This window comes from Pseudophryne corroboree, chromosome 6 (assembly GCF_028390025.1).
Source record: "Pseudophryne corroboree isolate aPseCor3 chromosome 6, aPseCor3.hap2, whole genome shotgun sequence".
NCBI lineage: Eukaryota > Metazoa > Chordata > Amphibia > Anura > Myobatrachidae > Pseudophryne > Pseudophryne corroboree.
In genome coordinates, this window is record NC_086449.1 from 359,348,559 (window position 1) to 359,371,109 (window position 22,551).

Genomic DNA, 22,551 nt, shown 5'->3' on the forward strand with positions numbered 1-22,551 from the left:
GCTACGTTTCCTTTTCAGTGGAGGGACTCCCACATTACATACCTGGGAGTACAGCTATCCAGCGACTCCGCACGTTTACTGTCCTTGAACTTCCACCCCATTCTCCAAGCCATTAGAAACGACTATTGCAGATGGCAATATCATAATCTTTCTTGGCTTGGTAGAATCAATGTTGTAAAGATGAACACGCTACCCAAACTACTTTACCTTCTTCAGACCTTACCGATTCAGATCCCCGACTCTTGGTTCCGGACCGTGAGATCTTTGATCCAGCAATTTATATGGCGTCGTAAGAGACCCAGAATCAAAAGGTCAATCCTGACTCGACCTCCCCAGAAAGGGGGCTTTCTATTACCAGACATTGAAATTTACTACCAAGCAATTATCCTGAACAGAGTCTTGGATTGGACCAGGAGTCGGGAGATTAAACAATGGGTGGTCTTAGAAGGTTCATGTGTGCAACTGTTTCCGGAAATCTTCCCATGGCTCCCGACCTTGCCCAAATTACAACATACGCACCCAACCATTTCTCCTACACTTTCTTTTTGGAAGAAGATACGACGAAGATCGTGTATCTCTTCTGTCTTTGGCCCCCTCACCTCTTTTCTGAGTAATCCGACCTTTCCACCGGGCCTCTCATTAGGATATTATCAAAACTGGGCGTTGGAGGGACTCTTTAGAGTGGGGCAGTTGGTCCACCCATCCGGGGTTAAACAGTTCTCGGAGATACGAGAGAAATGGGAGATCCCACAGAGATTTCTGGAAATTCCTACAGATCCGTCACTTCCTACATACAAATAATGCATACCGTGAGGCTTCAAGGGAGCTGACCGCGTTTGAAAAAATGTGTGTGGCCCCTATGAATCCAATACACACTGTCTCCACCCTATATAAGCTCCTATGTGCGTCTGACTCCCTGATGCCTCCTCATTTTATTCAAAAGTGGGAAAGAGATCTAAACATCTCACTCTCGGATAGGGAATGGGACTCTATCTTTCTTAAAACCCATAAGAGCTCCATCTGTATCCAAGTCAGAGAAACACAATATAAGATCCTGATGAGATGGTACAGACACCCCACTCTCTTACCTGCTGGAGATGTCGTAGGGACCTAGGCTCTCTGCTACACATCTGGTGGACCTGTCCCCTTATCAAAAATTACTGGGATGATGTAATCTCAACCTCCAACACCATTCTACATACCTCCGTCCCGTCTGACCCAGCCTTTTGGCTACTAAATCATTCCACTACCCCAATCTCTACCTACAAGTCATCGTTAATACGACACCTGGGCAATGCCGCACGAGCAGTGATCCCCACAATGTGGAAATCTGTCAACCCCCCCACAAGGAATACCTGGTTCTCCAGATTAGATTACTACATGAACATGGAAGATGTATTAATGAGTGCTGGGGACAGGCGCTCGGAATTTACTGCTATGTGGTGGCCTTGGATAGAATACAAGACATCCGAATCATATAAGACTTACATTTCCTCCACAAAATAGAGTAGAGGACGGGAACCGACTTTTGACTCAATTGGTAATAGGGTCTTAGATGAATAAGCCTAACGCTTGAATCACGGCACATGTCTTATTCTCCTTTGCTTAACATACTCGGTTCAGTCACCCCAATCTTTTGAAGTTTCTCTTCTCTTTTCTTTTTCTTCTTCTTATTACATACCTATCCATTATTATGTTTTCTTAAACCAAAATGTTAATGTGGACTATAACTGTACAGAACATGTGACTATCGATCTGTATACGCTCATGTTGTCACACCATTTTGTCATTGATTGATACCCAGTTATATTTACAACTTGTTGTAAGTCTATATTGTTACAATAAAAACAGATTATACAAAAAAAAAATCACTTGCTGTTGACACAGCTTTTGAGTTGCAGCTAACACTACTGCCCTCTCTGGGGGAGAAGCTGACAAGGCCGACTTGAAAAATCGGCGAGGGGGCACCTCTTCGAATTCCAGTTTGTAGCCTTAGGATACAATTTCCATCGCCCAAGGATCCACGTCTGACAGAACCCAGACCTGGCTGAAGAGTCGAAGACGTGCCCCCACTGGCGCGGACTCCCTCAATGGAGCCCCAGCGTCATGCAGTGGATTTAGTAGAAGCCGGGGAGGACTTCTGCTCCTGGGAACTAGCCGGATCAGGCGCTCTCTTCCCTCTACCCTTACCTCTGGCGAGGAAAGATGAGCCCCGACCTCTTCTGGACTTATGCGACCGAAAGGACTGCATCTGATATTGTGGAGTTTTCTTTTGCTGTGGGGGAACAAAAGGTAAAAAGGTAGATTTACCTGCGGTAGCTGTGGCTACCAGGTCCGCGAGACCTTCCCTAAATAAAACTTCACCTTTTGTATGGCAAAACCTCCATATGCTTCTTTGAGTCGGCATCACCCGTCCATTGGCGGGCCCACAGGGCTCACCTAGCAGAAATCGCCATGGCGTTGGCTCTCGAACCCAGCAGCCCAACGTCTCTTTGAGCGTCCCTCATATATAAGACCGCGTCTTTAATGTGACCTAAGGTCAATAAAATGGTATCCCTGTCTAGGGTATCAAGGTCAGCTGACAAGGTATCTGTCCAAGCTGCAACTGCACTACACACCCATGTCGATGCTATTGCCGTTCTGAGTAAAGCACCCGTATGCGCATAAATAGATTTTAAAGTAGTTTCCTGTCTGCGATCAGCAGGATCATTGAGAGCTTCCGTGTCCGGAGACGGTAGCGCCACCTTCTCGGACAGGCGCGTTAAAGCCTTGTCCACCCTGGGTGAGGATTCCCAACGTTCCCTGTCCTGCGCAGGGAAAGGATACACCATAAGAATCCTTTTGGGAATCTGCAGTTTTTTATCTGGAGTTTCCCAAGCTTTTTCAAATAACTCGTTAAGCTCATGAGATGGGGGAAAGGTCACCTCAGGTTTCTTTTCCTTATATATGCGCACCCTCGTGTCAGGGACCGAGGGGTCATCTGTGATATGCAAAACATCTTTTATTGCAATAATCATATAATGAATACTTTTGGCCACCCTACGGTGTAACCTCGCATTATCGTAGTCGACACTGGAGTCAGAATCCGTGTCGGTATCAGTGTCTGCAATTTGGGATAAGGGGATGTTTTTGAGACCCAGAAGGGCCCTGTGACCCAGTCAAAGCCGTGGATTGACTCTCTGCTTTTCCCCTGGACTCTGCTTTGTCCAGTTTCTTATGTAATAAGGTCACATTTGCATTTAAAACATTCCACATGTCCATCCAATCATGAGTCGGCGTTGCCGACGGAGACATCACAATCATCTGCTCCACCTCCTCCTTAGCTGAGCCTTCCGCTTCAGACCTTATAGCTGTAAGGAGACAGTTCCCTTTGGAGAGACAGAGAGAGAGAGTATGCCAACTGACACTGGAAACAATTTCCCAGATAATATAGCGCTTATATGTATATATATATATATAATTACTGTGTAATACACTCACTGCGCCTTACAAGTGCCCCCCCCCCCCCCCCTCTTTCAGCCCTGTGTCACCGTATTCAGCAGGGGAGAGACCGGGGAGCCAGCTTCTCTGCAGATCTCTGTGGAGAAAATGGCGCTGGTTAGTGCTGAGGGACCAAGCTCCGCCCCCTCCAGCGGCGGGCTTCGGTCCCGCTCAAAGTATAAAAACTGGCGGGGGATTTATACAATTACTGCCTCCGCAGCCCATAAACTTATAAATGCCAGATTTAGAGGTTTTCATTGCTGCCCAGGGCGCCCCCCCTGCGCCCTGCACCCATCAGTGCCTGCTAGTGTGTGTTGTGTGTGGGAGCAATGGCGCGCAGCGTTACCGCTGCGCGCTTACCTCAGGGAAGATCTGCCGCCTAAGAAGTCTTCTTTCTTCTCATACTCACCCGGCTTCTATCTTCCGGATCTGTGAGGAGGGCGGCGGCGCGGCTCTGGGACGAACGGTGAGGGAAGACCTGCGTTCCGACTCCCTCTAGAGCTAATGGTGTCCAGTAGCCTAAGAAGCATAGCCTATCACTTAAGTAGGTCTGCTTCTCTCTCCTCAGTCCCACGATGCAGGGAGCCTGTTGCCAGCAGTGCTCCCTGAAAATAAAAAAACCTAACAAAATTCTTTTTCAGAGAAACTCAGGAGAGCGCCCCTGTAATGCACCCAATCTCCTCTGGGCACAGGATCTAACTGAGGTCTGGAGGAGGGGCATAGAGGGAGGAGCCAGTGCAGACCCATTCTAAAATTCTTTATAGTGCCCATGTCTCCTGCGGAGCCCTTCTATACCCCATGGTCCTTACGGAGTCCCCAGCATCCTCTAGGACGTAAGAGAAATTATATTAGGACGGCTTGTTAAGAATATCACATTTATTAAATATATATACCAGAGGTTCCCAAACGCGGTCCTCAAGGCACCCCAACGGTCCAGGTTTTAAATGTATCCATGCTTGGCCACAGGTGACTTAATTAGCACCTTAGTCAATTTGATTAACCATCTGTGCCGAGCCATGGCTATACCTAAATTCTGGACTGTTGGGGTGCCGTGAGTACCGCATTTGGGAACCTCTGATAGATAGATAGATAGATATATATATATATATATATATATAGATACAATAAAATCCTATTTCGATAATCATGAAGAAGTGCTAGGCCACATATTAAACTGTGCTGGTAGATAAGTGAGCCAAATGTATAGTATTAAACCTCGTGCCACAAAATTGGCTAAGACTCGCTTTTCGATTTAGGCAAAAGATGTCACCGGGATAAACAGCAGTATCACTGGATAATATTCACCAATGTCCAGAGACTTCCAGTCGTAAGGTAGTTACCGGTTGGCCAGAACTGAAGATGCAGTCCCGATGCATAATTCCTTTAAATGCTGAGTGGGTCAGTTCTGGCAAAGAATGCAGGAGTACAAATCTCAGAGGTGCAAAAGGAGAACCAAATATCGCCAATGGTGGAGAGGAGGTCCAAGTGGCAAGGCACAGTGTATGGCTTCATGAATTCTTATGGAATAGGATTTTATTGTGTATATATATATATATATATATATATATATATATATGTGTGTGTGTGTGTGTGTGTGTGTGTATATATATATATATATATATATATATATATATATATATATATATATATATATATATATATAATGTGTGTTATTCTTAACAAGCCGTCCCAATATAATTTTTTTACTTAACAGCCAGTGCAGTACGGTATATTGCTGCTTTGATTCATTTATGTCTTCAGGTACTTTTGACCATCCCTTTGCCAGCTGCTGCTGACAGCGCACCTGATACTTTTCTATAATTACCCCAATGACTGTCTATCTTCTGTACCACACCCGACAAACTAAACTGATTTGCTGGAGTAGCTGGAAAGGTGATTTTACTAGGTGGTAGTGCAGTGTAAAATCTCACTATGTTACTCACGGAGTGCAGTTATGACAGACAGGCCCAATGCTTTTCAGGCAAATCCTATTGAACGTATACTGTATTGTAGGCCAAAATATTTTAGAGATGTTTTTTATTTGACTGGAGGGTTGGAGAAGCCACACAGCTTTTATGCCCCATGGCTATGGATATACTCTGCCAGCTGCCTGTTCCATGTTACAGCTCAACATACTGATACTGCGGTGAATTACTATTAGTGGACTGTGGCAGGTCAAGTTGGTTTAATACCCACCACATACTGTACACATGGAATAAGTGTATGTTGATGGGTAAGAAAGCTGTGGTATTGTAGCCATGGAAAAGCAAAGAGTCTTATTTGATGATGGTGGTCAGGGGGAGATTTCATCTTCTAGAGTAGACCTAACTCTTCTGCTGATACTTTGAAGCAATAAATAATCAATGTTTGCTATTCAGTGCTGGATATACTGATCCAACCCTTGTCATAGGAGTATTTCATATTAGTGATAGACCTGTAATTCTTTCTATGAATTCTGACTTTTTATCTGATTATTTTATTTCATAGGCTGTACACGAGAAGATACTAAACAACAACTTTCTTATAGTAAAAAGTAAGGAGCTGCAATGGCGGGTAAAAGATTCTCAGAATTTCTACAGTGAACATACAGGTAAGAACAGTTTTTGGGACTGTTATCTCATGAAGCAGACAATTTCTCTTACGTCCTAGAGGATGCTGGGGACTCCGTAAGGACCATGGGGTATAGACGGGCTCCGCAGGAGATAGGGCACCTAAAAAGATCTTTGACTATGGGTGTGCACTGGCTCCTCCCTCTATGCCCCTCCTCCAGACCTCAGTTAGATTCTGTGCCCAGAGGAGAAAGGGTACACTGCAGAGAGCTCTCCAGAGTTTTCTGTTTTTAAGGAATTTTGTTAGTTTTTTTATTTTCAGGGAGTCCTGTTGGCAACAGGCTCCCTGCATCGTGGGACTGAGGAGAGAGAAGCAGGGCTGGCTTTACGGTTGGGCTCTGTTTCTAGGCTACTGGACACCATTAGCTCCAGAGGGTGTCGGAACACAGGTCTCACCTGGGGTTCGTCCTGGATCCGCGCCGCCATCCTCCTCACAGATGCCGAAGATAGAAGCTGGGTGAGTATGAGAAGGCAGAAGAGATCAGGCGGCAGAAGACATCAGATCTTCATGAGGTAAGCGCGCCATTGCTCCCACTATACACACACAGCAGCACTGAAGGGTGCAGGGTGCTTGGGGGGTGCCCTGGGCAGCAATATTCCTCACTTCTGGGCATGTTTAGATGGATTAGGCTGCGGAGGCAGTAAATCCAAGAATCCCCCGCCATTTTAATAAAAAAAGCACTGGGACCGAAGCCCGCCGTCGGGTGGGTGGCTCTTGATCCTCAGCACTAACCAGCGCCATTTTCTCCACAGAAGCTGCATGCTGAACGCTGGCTCCCTGGTCTCTCCCCTGCTGAAGTTCACAGGCTGGAAAAAAAGAGGAGGGGGGCACATTAGCTACGCAGTGAGTGGGAATTGGTATATTATATATAAAAAAGCGCTATCTGGTCATATTTTTTCCAGTGTTTTTAAGCGCTGGTGTGTGCTGGCATACTCTCTCTCTCTGTCTCTCCTAAGGGCTTGGTTGGGGTTTTGTCCCCTTATAGGTTAATCCCTGTGTGTGTGGGGTGTCGGTACGTGTGTGTTGACATGTCTGAGGCGGAAGGCTTCGCCAAGGAGGAGGTGGAGCAAATGAGTGGTGTGTCCCCGTCGGTTGTGCCGACTCAGGATTGGATGGACATGTGGCATATGTTGAATGCAAGTGTGGCATCTTTACATAAAAGGCTTGATAAGGCTGAATTAGGGGGGACATCAGGGGGTCAATCCTCGGATTGGACCGACTCACAGGGCCCGTCGGGATCTCAAAAGCGTCCCTTAACACAAGACACTACTACCGACACGGATTCTGATTCCAGTATCGACTATGACGAAGTGAAATTGCACCCTAGGGTGACTAAAACCATTCAGTGTATGATTGTGGCAATAAGGGATGTGTTGCATATTGAGGATGAACCCTCGGTCCCCGACACAAGGGTACACATGTTTAAGGGAAAGAGACAGATTATTAAGCCTGTCCCCCCACATCTCATGAATTAAATGATTTCTTTGGAAAAGCTTGGGAGACTCCGGAAAAGAGACCGCAGATCCCCAAAAGAATTTATATGGCATACCCCTTCCCTAAGCAGGACAGGGGGACTTGGGAATCACCCCCCACTGTGGACAAGTCCCTGAGGCGCTTGTCCAAGAAAGTGGCGCTACCGTCTCCTGACACAGTTGCTCTTAAGGACCCTGCAGATCGCAGGCAGGAAACTACCTTAAAGTGTATTTATTCTCATACGGGAGCAGTACTTAGACCGACAATTGCGTCGGCATGGGTGTGTAGCGCGATTTCAGCTTGGACAGATGAGCTGACAGCTGAATTTGATAATATGGATAGGGATACTATATTCTTAACTCTAGCCCATATTAAAGATGCAGTCTTATTTATGAGGGATGCTCAAAGGGACATTGGATTGCTGGCTTCTAGGGCCAATGCTATGTCTATCTCGGCGAGAAGATCCTTATGGACTCGCCAATGGACGGGTGATGCGGATTCCAAAAAACATATGGAAGTTCTACCCTATAAGGGAGATGTATTGTTTGGAGATGGGCTGACGGACCTGGTTTCCACAGCTACAGCAGGTAAATCAAACTTTTTACCATTTATTCCCCAACAGCAAAAGAAAGTACCACCCTATCAGATGCAGTCCTTTCGGTCGCACAAGTCCAGAAGAGGTCGGGGATCCTCCTTCCTCGCCAGAGGTAAAGGCAGAGGCAAAAGAGCACCTGCTTCGGCAAGTGCCCAGGAACAAAAGTCCTCCCAGGCTACTCCAAAACCCACAGCATGACGCTGGGACTCCCCTGAGGGAGTCCGCACCGGTGGGGGCACGTCTTCGACTTTTCAGCTAGGCCTGGGTCAGCTCAGACCTGAATCCTTGGGTGTTGGAAATAGTTTCCCAGGGTTACAAAATGGAATTCGAGGAGGTGCCCCCGCGCCGATTTTTCAAGTCGGCCCTACCAGCTTCCACATCGGAACGGGATGTAGTGTTAGCTGCAATTCAAACGCTGTGTAAACAGCAAGTGATAATCAGGGTTCCCCTGAACCAGCAGGGAAGAGGTTACTACTCAACCCTCTTTGTGATCCCGAAACCGGACGGTTCGGTCAGACCTATTTTGAATCTGAAATCCCTAAACCTGTACATAAAAAGATTCAAATTCAAAATGGAATCACTCAGAGCGATAATAGCCAATATGGAGGAGGGGGGAGTTTATGGTGTCTCCGGGCATAAAGGATGCGTACCTTCATGTCCCCATATATCCCCTCCCCATCAGGAATACCTGAGATTCGCTGTACAGGATTGTCATTACCAATTTCAGACGTTGCCGTTGGACTTTCCACGGCCCCGAGGATTTTCACCAAGAATGGTGGAAATGATGGTAGTCCTGCGCAAGCATGGAGTCAAAATTATCCCATACTTGGACGATCTCCTAATAAAAGCGAGATCCAGAGAGAAATTGCTGAGCAGTGTGGCGCTCTCTTTGAGAGTGCTCCAGCAACACGGTTGGATTCTGAATCTACCGAAGTCACAGTTGATTCCAACAACTCGACTAACGTTCCTAGGTATGATACTGGATATGGAACAAATGAAGGTCTTCCTCCCTCTGGAGAAAGCCCAGGACATCCAGAACATGGCCAGAGACCTGCTAAAACCAATGCACTCGAGTTCTGGGAAAAATGGTGGTGGCCTACGAGGCCATTCCCTTCGGAAGGTTCCATGCAAGGACTTTTCAATGGGACCTTCTGGACAAGTTGTCCGGGTCCCATCTGCACTTACATCGGAAAATAACTCTGTCCCCATGGACCAGGGTGTCTCTCCTGTGGCGGTTGCAGAGTGCTCACCTGCTGGAGGGTTGCAGGTTCGGAATTCAGGATTGGATCCTGGTTACCACGGACGCGAGCCTCCGAGGATGGGGAGCAGTCACATAAGGAAGACATTTTCAGGGACTGTGGTCAGACCAGGAGTCCTGTCTACACATCAATGTGTTGGAACTCAGGGCCATTTACAACGGCCTTCGACAAGCGGAGAGTTTTCTTTGAAACCTACCGGTTCTGATTCAATCAGACAATGTCACAGCAGTGGCTCATGTGAACCGCCAATGCGGGACAAGAAGCAGAGTCGCGATGGTGGAAGCCACCAGGATTCTTCGCTGGGCGGAAAATCACGTAAGCGATCTGTCGGCTGTCTTCATTCCGGGAGTGGACAACTGGGAAGCAGACTTCCTCAGCAGACACGATCTCCATCCAGGAGAGTGGGGTCTTCATCAAGAAGTCTTTGCAGAAATAACGCATCTTTGGGGAACTCCTCAAATAGACATGATGGCGTCACGCCTCAACAAGCAGCTTTGGAGGTATTGTGCCAGGTCTCGGGACCCTCAGGCAGTGGCAGTAGACGCTTTGGTAACACCGTGGGTGTTCAAATCGGTCTACGTGTTTCCTCCTCTTCCTCTCATCACAAAAGTGTTGAGGATCATAAGGCGAAGAAGAGTACAGACGATACTCGTTGCCCCAGACTGGCCTCGAAGGGCCTGGTACTCAGATCTACAAGAGATGCTCACAGGAGATCCCTGGCCTCTTCCCCTGAGGGAAGTCCTGTTGCAACAGGGGCCCTGTGTATTTCAAGACTTACCGCGGTTACATTTGACGGCATGGCGGTTGAACACCGAATCCTAGCGAAAAAGGGGATTCCGGAAGAGGTCATCCCCGCTTTAATAAAGGCTAGGAAGGAGGTGACGGTAAAGCATTATCACCGTATCTGGCGAAAGTATGTGTCTTGGTGTGAGACCAAGAATGCACCTACGGAAGATTTTCATCTGGGTCGTTTTCTCCACTTCCTACAGACAGGAGTGGATATGGGCCTGAAATTAGGCTCTGTTAAGGTACAGATTTCGGCCCTCTCTATTTTCTTTCAGAAGGAATTGGCTTCTCTTCCAGAAGTCCAGACGTTTGTTAAGGGAGTGTTGCACATCCAGCCCCCTTTTGTACCTCCAGTGGCACCGTGGGACCTGAACGTGGTGTTGCAGTTCCTAAAATCACACTGGTTTGAACCGCTTAACAAGGTTGAGTTGAAATTTCTTACCTGGAAGGTGGTCATGTTGTTGGCCTTGGCATCAGCAAGGCGAGTGTCAGAATTGGCGGCTTTGTCACACAAGAGCCCCTACTTGATTTTTCATGTGGATCGAGCTGAATTGAGGACACGTCCGCAATTTTTGCCTAAAGTGGTTTCTTCATTCCATGTGAATCAACCTATTGTGGTGCTTGTGGCTACAAGTGACCTGGAGGATTCCAGATCTCTGGACGTAGTCAGGGCCATAAAGATTTATGTAGCCAGAACGGCTAGAATTAGGAAAACAGAGGCTCTGTTTGTCCTGTATGCTGCCAATAAGATTGGCGCACCTGCTTCGAAGCAGACTATTGCTCGCTGGATCTGTAATACGATTCAGCAGGCTCATTCTACGGCTGGATTGCCGGTACCAAATTCGGTTAAGGCCCATTCCACTAGGAAGGTGGGCTCTTCTTGGGCGGCTGCCCGAGGCGTCTCGGCATTACAGCTTTGCTGAGTGGCGACTTGGTCGGGGTCAAACACTTTTGCTAAATTCTACAAGTTTGATACCCTGGCTGATGAGGACCTAGCATTTGCTCAGTCGGTGCTGCAGAGTCACAGGCACTCTCCCGCCCGATTGGATGCTTTGGTATAAACCCCATGGTCCTTACGGAGTCCACAGCATCCTCTTAGGACGTAAGAGAAAATAAGATTTTAAACCTACCGGTAAATCTATTTCTCCTAGTCCGTAGAGGATGCTGGGCGCCCGTCCCAGTGCGGAAACTCTGCAAGACTTGTATATAGTTGTTGCTTACATAAGGGTTATGTTACATTTGAAATCGGTCTTGGACCGTTACTGTTGTTGTTCATACGGTTAACTGGTTATGTATGATCCAGGTTACATGGTATACTTGGTGTGGGCTGGTATGAATCTTGCCCTTGGATTTCTAAATCCTGCCTTGTATTGTCCATCTGCTCTGGGCACAGTTCTCTAACTGAGGTCTGGAGGAGGGGCATAGAGGGAGGAGCCAGTGCACACCCATAGTCAAAGTTCTTTTCTCTGACGTCTTAGTAGATGCTGGGTACTCCGTAAGGACCATGGGTGAATAGACGGGCTCCGCAGGAGACTGGGCACTCTTAAAAGAAAGATTAGGTACTATATCTGGTGTGCACTGGCTCCTCCCTCTATGCCCCTCCTCCAGACCTCAGTTAGTATCTGTGCCCGGCCAGAGCTGGATGCACACTAGGGGCTCTCCTGAGCTTCTAGAAAATAAAGTATTTATTAGGTTTTTTATTTTCAGTGAGATCTGCTGGCAACAGACTCACTGCTTCGTGGGAATGAGGGGAGAGAAGCGAACCTACCTGCTTGCAGCTAGCTTGGGCTTCTAAGGCTACTGGACACCATTAGCTCCAGAGGGATCGAACACAGGCCCAACCTCTGTCGTCCGGTCCCGGAGCCGCGCCGCCGTCCCCCTTGCAGAGCCAGAAGCAAGAAGAACATCCTGAAAGTTGGCAGCTGAAGACTCCGGTCTTCATTAAGGTAGCGCACAGCACTGCAGCTGTGCGCCATTGCTCCCTATGCACACCACATACTCCGGTCACTGATGGGTGCAGGGCGCTGGGGGGGGGGGCGCCCTGGACTGCAATTAGAGTACCTTACTTTGGCAAACAGCACATAATATAGTCTAAATAATTATATATGTGCAAAAATCCCCCGCCATAATATAAATATAAGAGCGGGAGAAGTCCGCCGAGAAGGGGGCAGGGCTATCTCCCTCAGCACACTGACGCCATTTCCTCTTCACAGCTCCGCTGGAAGACAGCTCCCCAGGCTCTCCCCTGCAGTTTCCAGGCTCAAATGGTAAAAAAAGAGAGGAGGGGCACTAAATTTAGGCGCAAACTGTATATGTAAAGCAGCTATAGGGAAAAATCACTTTGTGTTGGTGTAAATCCCTGATTATATAGCGCTGTGGTGTGTGCTGGCATACTCTCTCTCTGTCTCCCAAAAGGACTTAGTGGGGTCCTGTCCTCCGTCAGAGCATTCCCTGTGTGTGTGCGGTGTGTCGGTACGGCTGTGTCGACATGTTTGATGAGGAGGCTTATGTGGAGGCGGAGCAGGTGCCGATAAGTGTGATGTCACCCCCTGCGGGGCCGACACCAGAGTGGACGGATATGTGGAAGGTTTTAACCGACAGTGTCAACTCCTTACATAAAAGGTTCGATGACATAACAGCTGTGGGACAGCCGGCTTCTCAGTCCGTGCCTGCCCAGGCGTCTCAAAGGCCATCAGGGGCTCAAAAACGCCCACTACCTCAGATGGCAGACACAGATGTCGACACGGACTCTGACTCCAGTGTCGACGAGGACGAGACTAATGTACATTCCACTAGGGCCATCCGTTGCATGATTACGGCAATAAAAAATGTGTTGCACATTTCTGACATTAACCCAGGTACCACAAAAAAGGGTATTATGTTTGGGGAGAAAAAGTAACCGGTGGTTTTTCCCCCATCAGATGAGTTAAATGAAGTGTGTGAAGAAGCGTGGGCTTCCCCCGATAAGAAACTGGTGGTTTCAAAAAAATTACTGTTGGCGTACCCTTTCCCGCCAGAGGACAGGTTACGTTGGGAGACATCCCCTAGGGTGGATAAGGCGCTCACACGCTTGTCTATAAAGGTGGCACTGCCGTCTCAGGATACGGCCGCCTTAAAGGAGCCTGCTGATAGAAAACAGGAGGCTATCCTGAAGTCTGTATATACACACTCAGGTACTATACTGAGACCTGCAATTGCTTCAGCATGGATGTGTAGTGCTGCAGCAGCTTGGTCTGATACCTTGTCAGATAATATTGATACCCTAAACAGGGATACTATTTTGCTGACCATAGAGCATATTAAAGACGTCGTCTTATATATGAGGAATGCACAGAGGGATATCTGCCGACTGGCATCTAGAATTAATGCAATGTCCATTTCTGCCAGAAGAGTATTATGGACTCGGCAGTGGACAGGTGATGCTGATTCTAAAAGGCACATGGAGGTTTTGCCTTATAAGGGTGAGGAACTGTTTGGGGATGGTCTCTCGAAACTAGTATCCACAGCGACAGCTGGGAAGTCGACATTTTTACCTCAGGTTTCCTCACAGCCTAAGAAAGCACCGTATTATCAGGTACAGTCCTTTCGGCCACAAAAAGGCAAGCGGGCCAGAGGCACTTCCTTTCTGCCCAGAGGCAGGGGAAGAGGGAAAAAGCTGCACCAGACAGCCAGTTCCCAGGAACAAAAATCCTCCCCCGCTTCCTCTAAGTCCACCGCATGACGCTGGGGCTCCACAGGCGGAGCCAGGTGCGGTGGGGGCGTGTCTCCGGAACTTCAGCGACCAGTGGTTTCGCTCACGGGTGGATCCCTGGGTTCTGCAAGTGGTATCTCAGGGATACAAGCTGGAGTTCGAGGCCACTCCCCCTCGCCGTTACCTCAAATCTGCCTTACCGGCTACTCCCAAAGAAAGGGAGGTAGTACTGGACGCTATTCACAAGCTGTACCTCCAGCAGGTGATAATCAAGGTACCCCCCCTTCAACAGGGGCGGGGTTACTATTCCACAATGTTTGTGGTACCGAAACCAGACGGTTCGGTGAGATCCATCCTAAATTTGAAATCCTTGAACACTTATATAAGGAAGTTCAAGTTCAAGATGGAATCACTCAGGGCGGTTATTGCAAGCCTGGAAGAGGGGGATTTTATGGTGTCATTGGACATCAAGGATGCATACCTGCATGTCCCCATTTACCCACCTCACCAGGAGTACCTCAGGTTTGTGGTACAGGACTGTCATTACCAATTCCAGACGTTGCCGTTTGGTCTGTCCACGGCACCGAGGGTATTTACCAAGGTAATGGCCGAAATGATGATACTCCTTCGAAAGAAGGGAGTTATAATTATCCCGTACTTGGACGATCTCCTGATAAAGGCAAGGTCCAAGGAGCAGTTGCTAGTCAGCGTAGCACTATCTCAGGAAGTGCTGCATCATCACGGCTGAATTCTATATATCCCGAAGTTGCAGCTGATTCCTGCGATGCGTCTGCTGTTCCTGGGTATGGTTCTGGACACGGAACAAAAGAAGGTGTTTCTCCCGGAGGAGAAGGCCCAGGAATTATCATCTCTGGTAAGGGACCTCCTGAAACCAAAACAGGTGTCGGTGCATCACTGCACGCGAATCCTGGGAAAGATGGTAGCTTCTTACGAAGCGATTCCCTTTGGCAGGTTCCATGCGAGGATCTTCCAGTGGGATCTATTGGACAAGTGGTCCGGATCGCATCTTCAGATGCATTGCTTGATCACCCTGTCCCCGAGGGCCAGGGTGTCTCTGCTGTGGTGGCTGCAGAGTGTTCATCTTCTCGAGGGTCGCAGATTCGGCATACTGGACTGGGTCCTGGTGACCACGGATGCAAGCCTCTGAGGGTGGGTGGCAGTCACTCAGGGAAGAAACTTCCAAGGACAATGGTCGAGTCAGGAAACTTCCCTACACATAAATATTCTGGAACTACGGGCCATTCACAATGCCCTGAGTCAAGCAGAATCCCTGCTTCAAAGCCAACCGGTGCTGATTCAGTCAGACATCATCACGGCAGTCGCCCATGTAAATCGACAGGGCGGCACAAGAAGCAGGATGGCAATGGCAGAAGCCACAAAGATTCTTCGATGGGCGGAGAATCACGTGCTAGCACTGTCAGCAGTGTTCATTCTGGGAGTGGACAACTGGAAAGCAGACTTCCTCAGCAGACACGAACTCCACCCGGGAGAGTGGGGACTTCATCCAGAAGTCTTCAAGCTGATTGTACACCGGTGGGAACGACCACAGGTGGACATGATGGCGTCCCGCCTCAACAAAAAGCTAAAAAGATATTGCGCCAGGTCAAGGGACCCTCAGGCGATAACTGTGGACGCTCTGGTGACACCGTGGGTGTACCAGTCGGTTTATGTGTTCCCTCCTCTTCCTCTCATACCCAAGGTACTGAGGATAGTAAGAAAGAGAGGAGTAAGGACAATACTCATCGTTCCGGATTGGCCAAGAAGAACTTGGTACCCAGAACTACAAGAAATTATATCAGAGGACCCATGGCCTCTGCCCCTCAGACAGGACCTGCTACAGCAGGGGCCCTGTCTGTTCCAAGACTTACCGCGGCTGCGTTTGACGGCATGGCGGTTGCACGGCGGATCCTAGCGGAGAAGGGCATTCCAGACGAAGTCATTCCTACGCTAATTAAAGCTAGGAAGGATGTGACAGCAAAGCATTATCATCGCATATGGCGAAAATATGTTGCTTGGTGTGAGGCCAGGAAGGCCCCAACGGAAGAATTCAAGCTGGGTCGATTCCTGCACTTCCTACAGGCAGGAGTGACTATGGGCCTAAAATTGGGATCTCTAAAAGTCCAGATTTCGGCCCTATCTATTTTCTTTCAGAAAGAACTGGCTTCACTGCCTGAAGTTCAAACGTTTGTTAAGGGAGTGCTGCATATTTAGCCTCCTTTTGTGCCTCCAGTGGCACCTTGGGATCTCAACGTGGTGTTGGATTTCCTAAAATCACACTGGTTTGAGCCACTTAAGACCGTGGAGCTAAAATATCTCACGTGGAAGGTGGTCATGCTATTGGCCTTGGCTTCGGCCAGGCGGGTGTCAGAATTAGCGGCCTCGTCGTGTAAAAGCCCGTCTCTGATTTTCCATATGGACAGGGCGGAACTGAGGACTCGTCCCCAGTTTCTCCCTAAGGTGGTATCAGCGTTTCATTTGAACCAACCTATTGTGGTGCCTGCGGCTACTCGGGACTTGGAGGATTCCAAGTTACTGGACGTAGTCCGGGCCCTGAAAATCTATGTTTCCAGGACCGGTAGAGTCAGAAAGACTGACTCGCTATTTATCCTGCATGCACCCAACAAGCTGGGTGCTCCTGCTTCGAAGCAGACAATTGCTCGCTGGATCTGTAGCACGATTCAACTTGCACATTCCGCGGCTGGACTGCCGCATCCTAAATCTGTAAAAGCCCATTCCACAAGGAAGGCGGGCTCTTCTTGGGCGGCTGCCCGAGGGGTCTCGGCTTTACAACTTTGCCGAGCTGCTACTTGGTTGGGTTCAAACACTTTTGCAAAATTCTACAAGTTTGATACCCTGGCTGAGGAGGACCTTGAGTTTGCTCATTCGGTGCTGCAGAGTCATCCGCACTCTCCCGCCCGTTTGGGAGCTTTGGTATAATCCCCATGGTCCCTTACGGAGTACCCAGCATCCACTAGGACGTCAGAGAAAATAAGAATTAACTCACCGGTAATTCTATTTCTCGTAGTCCGTAGTGGATGCTGGGAGCCCGTCCCACGTGCGGACTCTCTGCAATACATGTATATAGTTATTGCTTAACTAAAGGGTTTTGTTCTGAGCCATCTGTTAATGAGGCTCATTTTGTTATTCATACTGTTAACTGGGTATAGAATTACCGGTGAGTAAATTCTTATTTTTAGGTGCCCTATCTCCTATCTCATGTCTATACTCCATGGTCCTTACGGAGTCCCCAGCATCCTCTACGGACTAGGAGAAATAGATTTAAAATCTTATTTTTGCTGGTTAGGTTAGTGGCACTTTGTGCCTTGGCTTATTTCATCTCCTGGAACGTTTATAGATTTTTATGCCTTGTGAGGCAGTAACAAACATTATAATTGTTACATACCTGTCCCATAAGTGATGTGCTCTGTGCTGGTGTTTTTCTTACTGGAACTGGTTACGTATATCTGGAAAGATTGCAGTATTTCAGAGGGGTACGAATGGGGTTACAAATGCTGGTGCCGGTATCCTGTCATTATTGAAATTGTGGCGCCGGGATCCTGATCGAAGACTGCCGGGATGCCACACTGGTAAACTGCAGGGGTTGGGAGGGGGATTAGATGTTAGCTTTAGGCTGCAGGGGGGAAAAGGTTAGGGTTAGGCTGTAGGAAGAGGGGGGTTAGGATTAGGCAACCCCCGGGGAGGGTATGGCTTAGGCTGCGAGGGAGGAAGGGTTAGGTTTAGGCTGCTGGTAAGGGAGGTTAGGGTTAGGCAACACCGGGGGGGATGGAGGTTAGTTTAGGGTCAGGCTGTAGGAAAGGCGGGTTAGGTGCTTAAGGGATCAGGGTTAGATTACTTACAAGCAACTGTCCGGATCTTGAACACCAGGATGCTGTAGTCTGTATTTTGACTGACAGCATTCCAAGTGTTGGGATCCCGTATGTCAGGCCTGGCCAACCTGTGGCTCTCCAGCTGTTGTAAAACTACAAGTCCCATCATGCTTTGCCACAGTTTTGCTATTAGGGAATGCTAAAACTGTGGCAAAGCATGCTGGGATGTGTAGTTTCACAACATCTGGAGAGCCACAGGTTAGCCAGGCTTGCCGTATGTAATCCATTATACATTTTTAACAAAAAAATAATAATCAAGGCACATTCAATGCAGGTATGTCTCCATAAGCACATAAATACTCATGTAATAAAAATATTCAAACACAAAAAGTGACACCTAACAAAGATGGTACTGACACAAGTGCTGATTACTTTCGGACATATATAAGGCTGTAACAATCATTATTTCTTTTTCATGCACTAGGGGTCATTGGAGTACTCTTGGGGATATGGATGGGGCGTTAGCAGGAATAGGCACATTAAATATTTAAATTAGTAACCCTCCACCCCCTCCATACTCCCAAAGGTACCTCAGTGTTTTTTTGTGCCTTGCCAGGAAGGCACACGGTGGAGGATTCTTCACACTTTACTTTCATTTTTAACAAGATTTTTCTTTTTACACTCAATCCCTTCCAAGCTTAAAAAGAAGCTTGTGTCCAGGATTGTTGACTGCAGCAATATGCTTGTCAGTTCTCAGGAGAGGAGCCCCACCATAGACATAGCTGATTTCAGCCTGAGGCTGCGAAATGGAGCTGGACAGCGCTTAGGAGAGAAGCCCCGTCATAGCCTCCTGTTTACACAGATAATGAGCGGGCAGGCAGCTCACACTGCCCTCGCTTCATTTTAATGTATTCTGGGGGAGCCAGCTTATGTTGCCTCCCCGTTTTGTGGGGACTTCATGTTTTATAATGTAGCTCACCAGGGACTCACTGCCTGTCCCTAGCCCAGCTACGGTCAGCCACATTGTCGCCCGCCACTCCCCGGCTACCTCACGCGGTTAGCTTCCGCTGGCCGCTAGCCTTATTACTCTTCACTGCCACCGCTCCACGGCTGCCGTGGCTCGTCTCTTCCTGACTATAGCCGTGGACAGCATCCATGCTGTTGCGGCTCGGTCCTCACTGCTATCTCAGCGGCCGCGGACAGCTCTCACTGCTGCCGCGGACCTCCAGCTCAGTTCCCTGCACGGTGGCGTGCAACAGCACCGCGGCTCAGGAGAGGAAGGCAGTGGGAGAGCTGACCGTGGACGCCAGATCAGCCGAGCCTGTGTTAAAATCCAAGACACCTGTGTTTAAACGACCCAAAACAGTTAAGACTGAGTTTCCCGGGTCAGATCAGCTGATTGAAATTTAGAATTCCTAGGATATGGAATTCCAAGTATCCTCTTTCAGCTAGGGACTGTTTAAAGAGGGAGGTATCCCCCAAAGTAGATACACAAGTTATTTGAGAAGTGCGAAAATCTACATTACCTCTGCCTTCAACATCATTAAATGATGCCACGGATAGGAGAGTGGATGGTTTTCTAAAAAACATTTTTTCCCTGTCTGGGGCAATCATAAGACCAGCCATGGCTTCAGCCTGGATGGCAAAAGCAGTGGCTGCCTGGGCTGATGCACTGAAAGGAGATCATCAGTGGCAACTAGTTTGGCACTTGGTCACTAGTTTGGTAAGTACAGGCTTAGTCAAAACCAGGAAGAGACGTTGCCTTGAACTGGCGACATGTTATTTAGTCCTATGTTGGACAAGTGGTTTCTCAGGCTAATGGAGGAAATCGGTTTCCTACAGTTGCCCACACCAGTACCTCGAAAGTCTTACTCTGGACCAGTGTTCAGATCTTTTAAAACTCAGTTCTTTCGTGGCTGTGCATGAGCAATAAGTATACAGTACATGTGGTAGAGGACATGGTTTTCAAAAACCACTAACCAACTTACACAAAATACAAAAACACCAACTGACAACCAGTGGCATAACGGGCTTCCAGCTCATCTCACCTTTTCAAGTGGTGCGAGCACACTTTCACATATTTCACTTGGCGTGGTCTCAGACTTCCACAGATGGGTGGTTCCGCAATTTTGTTGGCCAAGGTTACAAAATTGGGTTCGATTGTCTACCACCAATGCGGTTTTTCAAGACAGGCCTGTCTGGGTCAGGAGTCAAAAAGGTGGTTCTGCAGACCGCGATTCAGTCTCTTGTAGATTCAGCAATTTTGATTCAACTTCACTAACAGGGTCAAGGTTATTATTCCAATCTTTTTGTAAGACCAATGCCGGAAGGCTCGGTCTGACCGATATTGAACCTCAAAGGACTCAATCAGTACGTCACTTACTACGGATTCAAGACTGAATCCCTGAGGATAGTGATTGCAGGTTTAGAACCACAGGAATTCGTAATTTCGCTGGATCTCAAGATTTGGCCACTGCATCAGGCATACTTAAGGTTTGAAGTACAATAAAACCATTATCAATATCAAGCACTACCGTTTGGCCTCTCATCAGCGCCTCTGGTATTCCCAAAGGTGATGTCTGTGATGATAACTCATCTCAGATCCCTGGGAGTGATAATGGTTCCGTCCTAAGATGACCTTCTCCTCAAGGCTCCGTCTCCACAAATACTCCTTTAACATGCCTTACTGATGTACAGTGTACTAGTTCAGCACGGTTGGATTGTCAACTTAAAAAAAAATAAAAAAAATCAAGCCTTGTCCTGTGTCAAAGAATTAAATTTCTAGGAATGATTCTGGATACGATGGATCAACGAATTTACCTGCTAGAACAGAAAGCACAAAGAATTTGTCATCGGTGCATTTGTGCATTTGACTGTTAGGAAAGATGGTGGCGTCTTTCGAAGCACTCCAGTTTGGAAGATTTCACTTGCGTTCCTCTCAACTGGATCTTATCGCACAGTAGTCGGGCTCTCATCTACAAATTCATCAGATGGTGCGGTTGTCTCCAAGGGCCAGAGTGTCACTACTCTGGTGGCTCCACATACATTCTGACGACGGACACAAGTCTCAGAGGTTGGGGAGCAGTGGTCCTACATTGTCAGCTTCAGGGTCTATAGTCAGACCGAGAAAAATTACTGTCAATAAATGTCCTGGAACTCAGGGCAATTTACAACGCACTGCGACAGGCAGTTCACATGCTCCAGTCTCAGACTGTTCATGTTCAGTCAGACAAAGTGACGGCAGTCGTATACATCAACAAACAAGGAGGGACTCGAAGTCGCATGGCAATGCGAGTAGTTGCTCTAATCTTGAATTGGGCCGAGCATCACCAAGTGATATTGTCGGCGGTCTTCATTCCAAGAGTGGAAAACTTGGAAGCAGATTATCTCAGTTGTCAGGATTTTCATCCTGGAGAATGGGCTTTACATACAGAAGTTTTCCAGATGTTAGTCCAGCGGTGGGGTTACCCACAGGTGGATCTAGTGACATCTCACCAAAATCATCAGACACCCACGAATGTGTCCAGAACAAGAGATCCAAAGGCAGTGGCAGTGGATGTTCTCACGATAGCGTGGCCGTACAGCCTCGTGTATCTATTTCCACCACTTCAACTGGTTCCTCGGTTGCTAGGGCGGATCAAACGAGAGTCCACTACCATCATACTAGTGGCACCTCATTGGCCTCGGAGAGTTGGGTTCTCGCATCTCTGCGGTCTACTCGCAGATGATCCGTAGCCGCTTCTGCTATGTACAGACCTACAACAACAGGGTCCGTTCCTTTACCTTCATTTGGTGCGTTTGATGGGGTGGCTGTTGAAACCGCTCTCTTAAGATGAGAGGGCAATCCAGAGTCTGTTATATCAACCACGTTACATGCTGGGAAGCCAGTTACAGCAGCTCATTATTACAGGATTTGGCAAGCTTATATAGGTTGGTGTGAAGCTCGGAAGTTTCCGACATCTTCTTTCAAGTTATCCGATCTTTTGCTATTTTTACAGGCGGGGTTAGATGGAGGTCTACGTTTAGCTACACTAAACGTTGGGCTCTCTGCCTTGTCAATTTTCTTTCAAAGGCGTTTGGCACCTTTGCCAACAGTTCACACTTTCCTGCAAGGTGTCCTTAGAGTTCAACTTCCGTTTATACCACCTACAGCGCCATGGAACTTGAATCTAGTTTTAGATTTTTTGCAGTCTTCAATTTTTTAACCCTTACAACAAGTGGTTGTTAAGTTTCTAATTTGTAAAACAGTGTTCCTCCTAGCCTTCACTTCGGCACGGGCGTGTTTCGGAATTGGGTGCCTTGTCATGCAAGCCACCGTATCTGGAATTTCATGTTGACAGAGCGGAACTTCGGACAAATCCCACTTTCCTACCAAAGGTTTCACATCAATCAACCAATCGTAGTTCCTGTTTTTTCAGAAGGTTCAGGAACGCCAGCTACTTTGGATGTGGTACGCGCACTTCGTGTTTATGTAGCCCGAACATCAACAGTACGGAAAACAGATACCTTGTTTGTTCTCTATGATATAGGTTGGCCGGCTTCCAAGCAGACCTTGGCCAGATGGATTAAGCTGACCATTCGTCAGTCTTTCATGCCAGTCTACAATCGCCTGCATCCGTTTCAGCACATTCCACATGTTCTGTGGGAATGTCATGGGCAGCAGGTCGTGGAGCTTCTATGACGCAACTTTGCCATGCGGCTACATGGTCATCAGTGTGCACGTTTTTGCGCTTTTACAAGTTTGATACGTTTGCGGCATCAGCATCCAGCTTTGGCCATCTAGTGTTACAGGTACCCAACAGCTCTTCC

The 22,551-nt window shown here is 47.9% G+C and overlaps 1 protein-coding gene across 3 annotated transcripts in view; it reads left to right on the forward strand.

The window, feature by feature from the left end:
* Positions 1-22,551, forward strand: part of NME6 (NME/NM23 nucleoside diphosphate kinase 6) — a 120,525-nt gene that overhangs the window by 76,474 nt on the left and 21,500 nt on the right. For all 3 annotated transcript variants that reach the window (XM_063926641.1, XM_063926639.1, XM_063926640.1), the window contains exon 3: positions 5,968-6,070. In XM_063926641.1, the coding sequence (XP_063782711.1) occupies positions 5,968-6,070 (103 nt within the window). The remainder of the gene's footprint in view (positions 1-5,967; positions 6,071-22,551) is intronic.